The sequence below is a fragment of the Molossus molossus genome, unplaced genomic scaffold (assembly GCF_014108415.1).
Source record: "Molossus molossus isolate mMolMol1 unplaced genomic scaffold, mMolMol1.p scaffold_m16_p_16, whole genome shotgun sequence".
NCBI lineage: Eukaryota > Metazoa > Chordata > Mammalia > Chiroptera > Molossidae > Molossus > Molossus molossus.
The window spans coordinates 42260540-42273392 of record NW_023425351.1 but is presented as its reverse complement, the minus strand read 5'-3'; the positions used below and the strand labels follow the sequence as shown (position 1 = coordinate 42273392).

Sequence of the window (12853 nt, the reverse complement as noted above, 5' to 3'; positions counted from 1 at the left end):
TTTCTCTCTTTCTTCCTCCCTCCTTCTCTCTCTCCCTCCTTTCCACTCTAGAAAGCAATGGAAAAAAATATCCTCGGGTTAACAAAAAGAAAACTATGAAAACAAAAAAAAACTCATTGTAGACTTTTTCTCTAATAGATAATGATGTTTGAAAGGAAAAAAATAAATGTCTTGGTTTCTTTTAGGTCTTATGGAAGTGTATTTAAAGCAATACATAAGGAATCTGGTCAAGTTGTGGCAATTAAACAAGTACCTGTTGAGTCAGATCTTCAGGAAATAATCAAAGAAATTTCCATAATGCAGCAATGTGACAGGTATGAAGAGATTTTATTTTTTTGTTTACCTTATTTTGATGAGTTTTGCTAATAATGTATAAGAAAATGTGTTCTTTGGTCATCTCTATATTTTCTGACTTCCTGTTGGAAGTGACACTAATCCTTTAAGGAAGATGAGAGTAGCTTTGTAGGGTTGCCTTTAGGAGTTATAGTTCTTAAACAGAAATAATGTTATAAAACAATATATGGTGATAGAAACTATTCAGTTTTCCCATTTTCAGGGCAAATATGAGGAAAATTATTTTTTGATGTTAAGGGGGGGTCATTTAACAGTTATTTTTATATTATTGTTTTTGCTAATTAAAAACAGTTTTATGTAACTCTAATTTGAGCATTCCCAGTGGCCTGGTATTGTGCCAGGATCTAGGAAAACTGAGAGAACTAAGATACTATTTTTTTCTTTTTTTTTAATCCTCACCTGAGGACATTTTTCCATTTTTTTGTTCAGATAGAGTGGGAGGGAGAGAGAGGAAGAGAGTGAGAGAAATATCGATGTGAAAGGGACACAATGAGTGGCTGCCACCCACATGACCCAACCAGGGCCCGGGACAAACCGCATCTGAGGTACATGCCCTTAGCGGGAACCGAACTCGGGTCTCTCTGGACCACAGGCCAATGCTCTAACCGCTGAGCCAAACTGGCTAGGGCCTATTTTTCTTTCTAAGTGGCTGGCTGGTGATCTAGTGAGAAGAGAGATGCTTAAAATAAATAGCTATAATAAAGCTCAGTCACTTTACTGACTGGTGCATGGGGTGATGTGAGAATAAGGAGGCAGGGTACCTATCTCAGTCAGGAAGTCTGGAATTCTGAGGAAGAGTTAAGTTGGTGAAGAAATGGAGGGATGAAAGAGAGTATAGAGAATTACAGGCAGAGGTGAAAAACAGCTTACTGGTATGTGCTGTCTGACAAGGTTTAGAATTACTGGAGTGGAGCCAGGCTGGTGTGGCTCAGTGGACTGAACGTTGTCCCATAGACTGAGAGGTCCCGATTCGATTCCCAGTCAGGGCACATGCCTGGGTTGTGGGCTTGATCCCCAGTAGGGGGCATGCAGGAGACAGCCGATCAATGTTTCTCTCTGACATCGATGTTTCTCTCTCTCCCTGAACAATCAATAAAAACATATTTTAAAAAAATTACTGGAGTGGAAAGTATGAGACTGATATTTGTGTGAACTAAGTTTGGATAGTAAATGGAGCTGATCATGCAGTGACTTCATACACCCTATTAAGTAGCCTGGTCTTTATTTGGGATGCAGAGTATATAAATTAGGACTATTTAGAGGGATTTATTATTCTCCCTTTACAAAAGGTCTAGAGGTAGGGCTAATATAGCAGCACCAGTGTAACAACTGTTCTAAGTTTCTTTTCTTATACTGTGCCATTCTTATCCTGTGGCCTTTGTTTTCATGCTTATTATGTCATGCTTATAAGAGGGCTGCTCCAGCTCCAGCCTTATGTCTACATTCCAGGCAGGAAGGAGAAGGGAAGAAGCAGAAAGGGGCTTTCCTAGAACCCTCCAGCTAATGTTTTATTTATTAAAATGGACACATAGTGACCTAGAACTCGTCATTTACGGGAGTTTGGACACAGACTAGTCAAAACAGGGCCCTATTAGTAAGAGACTATGGAGAACTTTCTCTTCTAACAGTATAAGATTATGTAAGCTCTTTGGCTCATGAAGTAACTAAATAATCTTAGAGGAACTTTGTTGCTTGGGTGTGTTGAATTTTGCTTTTCTTTATTATATGTGATATTTTAAGATTATGTTACATATTTTCCATTAAAGCTGTGTAACTGGAAATTCAAGTGGTTATAGAAAAATAATATATTTCCCACTACTTAGTCCCCAGAAGGAGGAGTTGGAGTTTTAAGAAAGCTGCTGGCCTGTTGAGGAACTATTTCCTGAGTTTGAGGGAGTGTGATGGGTAGAGGACAGTGTTTCACTCCCTTTCCCAGTACTGAAGACTGAACGGACATGGTCTCAGGCAGTTCTCTCTTTCCCTGGAGAAAGTTGACTCAGGCTGGCTGAGCCCTGGAGCTGTGCAACTTCTTGATTGGACACTTGGCTTTCTGGACCAATTCCTGGTATTGATTAACTACCTCCTCAGCATCAGTCTTTGATCCAATAATGAACCAGTTTGAATGATCACCTGTGGAAGAATGAGTTAGAAACATCTGGCTGTCACTTTATCTTCTTTACATGGCTGTATTTTACCATAGTAAAGTATATCACCAAGTGACTATAAAATGGTCAGCTTTGTTTTCTGATACTGATGACCAGCTTCACATTTAAATACATAATCACATCATGGTCTGTCCAGATTGTTGGTTGTGAGTCATCAGATTTGATAGACTATTCCACCTTAGCATATTTCTCCATATCCACTTCAGAAGGTATGGCCAAATCACAGAGACTCCATTTCCACTATCTACACTATTTCCTGCTTTAGAAAGTTTGAGGTCATAATGTTGACCTGCCTTTCTTGTCTTTTTTTTTTTAACCTAAGACATCAAGTTATTTTAGCTGAGGGAGAGGTAGACAATGAGACAGATCCTGTTTGTCATTTCAGAGAGGACCCGAAATACCTTTTGAAACACCTTTCATGGGACAGGTGTTCATCTTTTGCTTGTTATAGCACAGTCTGTTTGCAGTGCATGTCATGGCTATAGAATGACCCAGACACTGGTTCAGCTGTAGCTAGGTTCAGTAGCCTCTTGAGCAAAAGTTTGTCTTCCTGGGTCCATTTATGGTTATCACTTGTTATTGAATGTACACCACAGGTTAAAGTACGCATTGTTAGATGTAAGAGAATGTGCCTACTTTGGTAACCTGGAGATTTCATATTACTGGATGGCCTTTAGTTATTTATTTCTGCTATGACATATCCACAATGAAAAATATTAACTTGAAATTTTTCTAGGACATCAACCAAGATAGGAGGTAATTCTTTTGCATCTAAGTATTCTAGCAATTCCCCTTCTTTATAAGGCAGTCGAATAGTCTCAGGATCTGATCCATTTTTACCCCTAAACATTCAAGAATATCCCTCATTTCCTTGGTATTGGTTGATCACTAAACATGACAATGTCTTATGCATAACAAGCTTCTCTAATGAGTTCATATTTCTTCTTAATTTTTGCTTAACTTCAGGGTCCTTTTTGCATTCTTTTTTTATTTATTGATTTTTTTAGAGAGAAGAAGGGAGAAAGAGAAGGGGAAGGAGAGAGAGAGAGAGAGAAATCGATGTGTTTATTTGTTGTTCCACTTATTTATGCATTCATTGGTTGATTCTTGTATATACCTTGATGAGGGATTGAACCCGCAACCTTGGCATATCAGGATGATGATCTAACTAACTGGGTTGCCTGACCAGGACACATTCTTCAATATAAAGTTTTAAATACAGATTTTTTTCCACTAGATAGGTATTTCCTTTTAGGAGGTCTCTCTTGGGCACCCCACTTGATCCAAAGCTATTTGTAAAGCTTGTTAAATTGTGGTATAATAATGAACTAAACAAACTACTGAACAAAATTAACCCAGAGACATAGAGGTGGGGTACAGACTGACAACCCTAAGAGGAGGGGGGGTTTGTGGGGGAAGAGATAAATCACAGAACTTACAGGCATGTATGTATGACCAATGAACATAGACAACAAAGCTGGGGATGGGGTGGGGCGGGGGTGAAGGGGAGGAGGGTGTTAATGGGGGAAAAAATGAGAAACATCTATAACAAAAACAAATTAATAAATAAAACTTATTGGCGTTGATGAGTAGGGTGCAAACAATGTCTTTTTTTTTCTTCACCCGATGGTATTTTTCTTATTATCAGATAGAATGGGAAGGAGGGAGAGAGACAGAGAGAAAACATCTATGTGATAGAGCCACATCAACTGGTTGCCTCTCGCGTGACCCGGGGACGGACCGCAACCGAGGTTCGTGCCCTTGTCTGGAATCAACCAGCGATTCATTGGTCTGCGGGCTGACGCTCTGACCGCTGAGCCAAACTGGCCAGGGTGAAAACCATGTCTTTAATATCAATTTCATAGCACTCTGACCTGGTCCTGTCTCTCAAGCGTGTACTCTGCCCACTTTGGCCTGCCACTTGCATGCTCCCTGGCCTGTATGTTGCTGTTATATATTGTTATGGTTAAGAATAGTTAAAGTAATAGTGTTATGCTTTAGAGATTTTAATTGAGTGTGATCTAGGAAAGGCAGGATCTCAACTATTACCTATTATATATCTTTTCTCTAACAGTTGTGCATCTTGCTCAGATATCTGCAACAGCTTCTGGTTTGTTTACTTTGTCTTTCATTTTTGACTCCTCCAACCCATTTTCTTCCCTGAAGCTAGAGTGATCTCTCTAAAATGCAAACCTAATGAAGCCATCCCCTGTTTAAAACTTAAGTGGCTATTGCCTAGATAGATCCTGTTTCCTAGGGATGGCATATGAGGTTTTTCATGATCTGGCCAGTGCTTATGCTTACAGTCTTCTCTCTTACCTGAATTTTTCTTTTAAGTACATGTTTTGTTGCTTTCTCTGTCACCTGACTCTTAAATTCTTTGAGTTTGGGATTATGTCTTACATAAAACATATATCTTACAAAATGTAAGACAATTTCTTACTAAACTTGGATCCTGCCACATAGTAGTTATTCAAATACTAATGGGTATTTCTGATCCCTGTTTGGGCAGTTCAACTGGAATACCCGGAGGAACTTCATATTTAACATTCTAAGACCAAAATTTTAATTGTTGTAGACAAACTTTTCAAATTCCTTTTCTGTTAATTGCATCTTTTTATAGTCTTTCAGTAGCAAAACTGAGAATGATCTTTATTTCTTTTTCTGATACCTCTGATGACACTGTCTTATAGATTTTCTTCCTGAAATGTCCTTTCTGTCTTTATCCTTTTCTTCATTTCTTGAGAGGAGGAATCATATTTCTTAGCACTCATTACAATGACTAGCACTGTACTTTTTTGGTGAATGGATATGATCTGTATGAGTAGTACTGGGAAGAGCATTATTGATTGAGGGAACCTTAGGAAAATCTGTTCCCTGTTCATATTGTAAACTTTAAACCTCTAAGGGGAAAGAAAAATAAAGACTGAAAAGGGAAGAAAATGTGAATAAAATTCTAGAAATATTGTATCACTTTATAGCAGAATGCCTTGCACATAGTAGGTACTTCTCACATATTTGTTGAATGAAATAAGTAGATAATGAAACAAATACTGATAAAAAATGGTCCCTACCTTTTAAATTTCACTCTCAAATTCACACTGTATAAATGAAATAGTAAAAGATCAAAAAAATTAGTTGGTGAGAAGATCCTAAAAGTGCTAAATGATAGAGAAAGTGAAAAGTAAACTAAGAAATGATAGAAGGAAGCATTACATTTTAGTTACTGATTACTAGTGTTAATGTAGATATGTTAGTGAGAAATTGGTATGAAAGTAATAGATTCCCACATAAAACAGTGGAATTTTGGTTAGAGAAAATGAGATTTGTATTTTTGAAACTGAAATACTTTAATAAGTCTACTTAGCTATTTGGGCACTTGGTAAATGGTCTTGCTTTCTGCACTCAGAAAAAGAGACCAGGAGGTGTTTTAATTTTTTGTTCATTTCAGTGAATGTACAGGGTGTGGCAAAAGTAGGTTTACAGTTGAGTACATGAAACACAGTTCATTCTTGTATTATTATTTATTAATTAATGCATTTTTTTCATATGAACAACTGTAAACCTACTTTTGCCCCATTCTATATAATATTATTTAGTATTGTATTTTGCCATAAATATTTGAGGAAGCTCATCTGCATGGTTTATTGCTGAATTTTCTGTATCTATTTTGGTGCTGGCACAAAGTAGGCTTTTAATAAATGTTTGTTGACTGTATAAGTTATGGAATGTTAATACTAGACTGGACCTCTATAGGTCTATTAGTTTAGAGGTTTTCATATGTATTCTGCTTTAAGGAGGTGCTTGTTAGGGGTATCTTCCTCAAATAGTGAAGAATTGAGCAAATTGAGAAACTTAGCCATTGCTCTTATTATTATTATTTTTTTTTGCTATATTGAGACTCATTTTAAAGTTTACTTATTTTAATTCACTTATTTTTGTTACAGGTGTTTCTCTTTTTTCTTCCATTGACACCCTCCTCCTGATTCCCGCCCTCCTCCCCCAAGTTTTATTTAAGGAAAATGTTTCTGAAGCATATTTAAGAACTTTTTACAAGTACAGAAAATGAGGCCTAGAGATTTTACATGAACTGTCCAAGATCATATAACTAATTCACGACTGGGATGGTATAAGAACCCACATTTGCTGACTCCAGGGTCAGTCTGAAGAGTTCCAGCAGTTCATAGTGAAGCACTCTCAAGACATTGCTAGGGGTGGAGGCAAGAGTTTGTCAGTCATGCTTGTGAATACTAAGTGCTTGGTAATATGGATATAAGGGAACCACAGTTGACACAGCCCCTGTACTCCTGGAACTTATACTCTGAAGAAGGAACTTCTATCTAGACCAAGAGAAATGTATTGTTATCATATGCATCAGGGCACACAGTTATTTACCTACTTATTCATGCAACTAATACATATTCAGTTCCCACTTCTGAGTGTAGCCCTGTGTGCTATGCACAAGACATGTAATAATGAATGAATCTCACAGAGTTCAGAGGGACTTCTAGTCCAATGGAAGAGACAGATGATTGGACAGGTTGTTTCAGTATAATGTGATAAGAGCTGTGATGGGGGTAAATATGGGGACCTGTGTGGGTGGGAAGACATATCTAACACCTTGCCACTGGGGATTCAGGTAAAACTTCCCCATGAGGTCATACACAAGTTGAGTTTTGAAGGATGACTTAGATTTGTTGGGCAAAGAAGTGAGGTGATCCATGTAGTAGGAATAGAGCATTTCTAGAATACTGTTAAGATGGTAGAAGGATGTTAATGAACCTTCTGTAATGAAAAATAGTCATTTCTTTAGTATGTGCATAACAGGAGGTTTTAAAAATAGGTACACTAGAAAATATTTGCAAAAGACTTACTTGCTAAAGGACTCAAAATACAGAAAGAATTCTTAAAGCTCAACAAGAATACAAACAACCCAATTAAAAAATGGGCCAAAGACCCTTCCTTAATAGATACCTCACCAGAGAAGGCATACAGATAGCAAATAAGCATATGAAAAGTTGCTCCACATCATATGTCATCAGAGAAATGCAAATTAAAACAATGAGATACCACTGCACACGTATTAGAATGGCCAGAATCCAGAACTCTAATAACAGCAAATGTTGGAGAGGATGTCGCACACCAGGAACTTCCATTCATTGCTGATGAGGATGCAAAATAGTACTGCCAGTTTAGAAGTCAGTTGGCAGTTTTCTTACAAAACTAAAAATACTCTTAACCATACGATCCAGCAATCGTGCACCTTGGTATTTATGCAGAAGGAGTTGAAAACTTAGGTTCACACAAACACCTACACATGGATGTTTATAGCAGCTTTATTCACAGTTACCAAAATCTTGGAAACAACCAGTGTCCTTTATTAGGTGAATGTACAAACAAACTGGTACATCTAGACAATAAAATATTATTCAACACTAAAAAGAAATGAATTATCAAACTATGAAAAAAACATAGAGGAAACTTAAATGAATATTACCAAGTGAAAGAAGCCAATCTGGAAAGGCAACATGACATTTTAGGAAAGGCAAAACTATAGAGACAGTAAAAAGATCAGTGGTTTGGAGAGTTTAGGAGGTTGGGAGAAATGAGAATAGACAGAGCACAGAGGATTGTTAGGGCAGTGAAGCTACTCTGTGTGGTGGATACAGTTAGTATACATTTGTCCCAACCCATAGAATATACAACACCAAGAGTGAACCCTAATGTAAAGTATGGACATCGGGTAATAATGATGTGTCTGTGTAGATTCATCAGTTGTAGCAAATGTACCACTTTGGAGGGTATGTTGATAATGGGGTAGGTGGTGTATGAGAAATCTTAGTATCTTTCACTCAGTTTTGCTATGAACTTAAAACTTCTGAAAAGTAAAAGTCTATTAAAAAATACCTTTAGCCTGGCCAGTGTGGCTCAGTGGTTGAGCATCGACCCATGTACCAAGAGGTCGCCCGTTTGATTACTGGTCAGGCACATGCTCAGGTTGTGGGCAAATCCCCAGTGTGGAGCATGCAGGAGGCGGCCAATTAATGTTCTCTCTTATCTATGTTTCTATCTTTCTCTCCTTCTCCCTCTCTCTCTAAAATCAGTAAAGAAAAAAAAAAACCTTTAGTGGTACATAATTTTCTTCAATTAAGGTAAGTTCCAACTTAATATAAAAAATGTAAATTAACTATCTTTTAGGCAGGCAATAAAAATTAACACTTGAATTTCCATAAAAGCTTAAACATGATGATTCAGTCTAAATAAATTATACCATGAATAGTATTTATATAAAATGAAAATAGTTTGCAGTGCTTTTTCCATTTTTTCCCTTTGGTTTTTCTTATTACCCTTTGTATATTATTTTTATTTTTGTGTTGTGATTCTAGAAGAAGACTGTTAGGATAAAGGATTTAGGGGAGATGTGAAATGGAGACAGAGAAATGGAAAGGTTATGATCATGAGGCATGAGATGAGAGGAAGCCAAAAAAAAGGGGGGTGGAGATGAGGTGTAGTTGCATTGGGCTGAAGGTGTTATAGGGGAAGGGATGTAAGAATGGGACAGTAGAATGAAATGTTGGGGGTGGCACAGGGGAAAGGAATAGAATGCAGCTCATGATTGTCACCCCTGTTATCAAGGCATCATGCTTCACCATTGCTTCCTGGGGTATGCTGTAATTTGACTTGTACCTTTTTTATCCTTCCCCCCAGTGGAACTTTCAGGGTCATAGTGAACTATTTAACTGTGCTTAAAAGACACAGAATTGCTGGGTTCTCGTACCTCCTGTAAGTCAATATGGTGGCTTAGTCAAGATTCTTAGGCATTATGGCTAAATTAAAACTTTGTGTTGCTTAAAATTATATAAATAACACTGAGCTAGTGTTTTGAAAGAAGCTCTCTTCATCTCCTCTCTGGCTTTTAATAAGAAATGTGGTGGTTAAAAAACAGAATATCTAAATAACTGTACAGTTAGCTAACTTGCTGGCTAGAATGAACAGTGTCACCTTTGGTCTCTGAAAATCCTGCACAGGATAATCCTCTAAATGCTACTTGATTGAGTTATTTTCTTAAGTAAACTCCTTTAAGGGATCCCCATTGCCTGGACTGCCCTTTCTTCTTTGTCATTAGTCTAAAGTCTACCCATTTTTCGCCTTGGCCGGTTTGGCGCAGCAGTTGGAGTGTCGGCCTGCGGTACTGAGAGACCCGGGTTCGGTTGCCGCTAAGGGCACGTACCTCGGTTGCAGTTTGTCCCCGGCCCTGGTTGGTCGTGCGGGTGGCAGCCACTCGATGTGTCCCTTCACATCGATGTTTCTCTCTCTCTCTCTTCCTCTCTCTCCCTCCCGCTCTATCTGAACAAAAAATGGAAAAATGTCCTCGGGTGAGGATTAAAAAAAATAATAATAAAGTCTACCCATTTTTCTTCCTAGCATTGACCACTAGGCCATATATGTTGTTTAGTGAATGTTTATTGCTTGAACCATTTAAAAATGATCCATGAATGAATTTGAATTAATGGCATCTATTATCAGTGGAAGAAGACTGAATTAGAAGTCCCAGGTATTGAACTCTCTGAGCCTATTTGTATCTGAGTTTTTAATTTCTTTAAATGTTGGCTTTCCATTTTAATCTTTAAAGCTTTTAAAAGACCTACTGAATTATAACCTGTAAGGTCCGGGTCAGGGTGGTTCTGATGCACAGCCATGTATAAGAGCAGTACTACTCCCTGTGAAGGTTTCTACATAGGCACTCACACTCCAAAGAAATGTATGCAAGGAAGCTTCTTAGTGTTTCCCTTAAGTTGAAGTTCTGGATCTGTTTATTAGTTTCATTTGTTTATAAACCAGTACTTTTCTTAAATGGTTCAGTGAAAACTAGGAACTCCTCATATGTACTTTCTATTCCCAGTAACTAGCAAAGTTGAGTAGTATGTCTGTAAATTTAAGGTGTGAGATGGGAGTAGATGTGGATAGAGAGGTAGACTTTGAAAGGCCGTTTTTATGTGATATGAAGCAGTTAAGACATTTTTCTTTTGGAGCTTTTTTTTTTTTTTTTTCCCCTTAACTGGGAGAGCAATATGATCAGTTTATTTTACTTTTGATTTTAAGGGAGGTGACCTTGTCAACTCTATGAAGCATAAATTAGAATGGGGCAGAAAACTGTTTCAAGGAGATCTGTTGGGAAGGAATTCTGTGTAAGAGATAATGAGGATCAATAGGGGTAAAATTGAATTAAATTTTAGCCCTGTAGGTACCGGTATTAGTTTAAGCCTTTTAAGTGCTAACCAATCTGCTCTACCCTTGACTTTAAGACAGCTGAAATTATAAAGGCTCTGCTGAGAAATCTTTCCTGACTTCTCTTACACTGTTCTTTTGGTGGTCTCTTTATTTGGTCTTTTATACTACTTTTCATTTTTTGTTGTTTTTTACTTATATAATTGCTTGTCTTATTTATCTTACACTGATGATACTTTTCATGATAGCTGCTACTACATAGAAATATCTGTTGAACAAGTTGTCCCCTAAACATACCATTCTTAATTTTTCTTTTCTATTTATGTGCCTTTGCTCATGGCCTTTATCTTTTCTAGAGTGTTCTTATCTTTCTTCTCTACCCACATTTTGAAGTTTAACCCCTCCTCCCCTTTTTAAAAAATAATTCAGCTCTCTCCTTTACTACAGAGTTTTCTCTTTGCTCCACTATGGCCATGTCCCCTTTGAGTTCTCACAGCATTTAAGCTGTGTACTATTTAGTTTATGCTTCCTTGTATTTTCCATCTTTTTATGTGAATATAGATAGTCTGCCTCTTTGAGTTTTTGTTTTATACCTCAGTGTATGCAGCATACCCTTGATAAATGTAAGACAGTCATTTTTCTCTTTGTAAGTCTTCCTAAAACAGTTTGGTTATACACAGTTTATTCTTCTTCTGACAGACGTAAAACTTCGGTTCAGAAATCCTTGAAATTGTTAATAACTCCCATTATCTGAATTTAAAGCAAAAAAAAAAAAAAAAAAGTTCCAGAATTTTCAAAGGCTAAAATAAAAGAGAATTTTGAAAAGTTTTTTTTTTTGCCCCATTGAAATATAAAGTATTTTAACGTTGAGTGTTAATATTTGACTGATTGAGAATCCTTTAGAAGATTTATATTTAAAATGCTTTAAAGGAAATATTTTTATTTGTTCCTTATGTTAAATAGTAGTTTTTTGTTTTTAACCAAAACAAAGCCTTAGTTTTTTGGGAATCACTGAAAACATTTGGGGCTCCTCTGGTTTGTAATCCTGTTAAATTTCATTCATCAATTAAAGCCTACTTATACACAGTTGGTGAACCCTACATAGAGATAGTTCCATGTGTAATAGAAGTTTAGTCATTAAGTTTACTTATTGGAACATTATGAAATGTTGAAATACTTTGCATTGGGATTAAGAAATAATTTTATTTGGGAATTAAATTTGATTGTCTATATATTTTTCTGTAGCCCATATGTTGTAAAGTACTATGGCAGTTACTTTAAGAACACAGACCTCTGGATTGTTATGGAGTACTGTGGAGCTGGCTCTGTATCGGACATAATTAGATTACGAAACAAGACAGTAAGTATATTTAAATTGTTTTGTTAATTTCATTTCTAAAAATTCATATTTAGAATCTGACTAGGTAATATTTTGTTACAAAGGAAATATTAGTGTGAAGAAAGTAAAGGTTTTAAAGGTTTTAGAGTGTAAAGGAATCTAATTTGATGTATGAGAAGCAGCCATATATCTTTGCATGGCAAATTTAGGAGTCATATGATTGTTTAATTTATTTACTGGGATAATTTTTGGTAAGTCACCAAGAAACTACTATGGTACTCCTCTTTTTCATTTTGAATCATTCTGTATATTCTTTATTAATCTGAGTTCATTAAATTATGGTAGAATTTTATTTAAAGTTCATAGTATTCATGGCATTTCTTTAGTTTTCTATATTATAATCTATGGCTGGTAAACAGTTGAAGTTTTATATTTCTGAATTCTTAAAAATAATTGAAAAATAATTTTTGTCTTTATTTTTCCAAATATTGTCAGGATGTTTCAAAGTGATAGTGTTAGACTATAACTTTGTAAAAATTTTTGTGAATTCAGCTCTGTTATTAATGATAGCTTTTTATAGTTATATTGTAACCCTAAGTAAAAGAGCTATCTATTTACAGTTGTTTACTTTTGACCAGTAGTGCATCTAGTTTTCTTGGATAATTTATAGGGACAAGAGTGTCCTTTTTATCTGTGAATGACTAAGAATAATAATCAGTGAAATAATTTGTAATTCTGTAAAACAGTAACCCAATTACTATGTGAC

The 12853-nt window shown here is 36.3% G+C and overlaps 1 protein-coding gene across 2 annotated transcripts in view; it reads left to right on the top strand.

Annotated features, from left to right (window-relative positions):
• STK3 (serine/threonine kinase 3) overlaps positions 1 to 12853 on the top strand; it is a 319871-nt gene that overhangs the window by 27982 nt on the left and 279036 nt on the right. For both annotated transcript variants that reach the window (XM_036264223.1, XM_036264224.1), the window contains exons 3-4: positions 186 to 314; positions 11994 to 12108. In XM_036264223.1, the coding sequence (XP_036120116.1) occupies positions 186 to 314; positions 11994 to 12108 (244 nt within the window). The remainder of the gene's footprint in view (positions 1 to 185; positions 315 to 11993; positions 12109 to 12853) is intronic.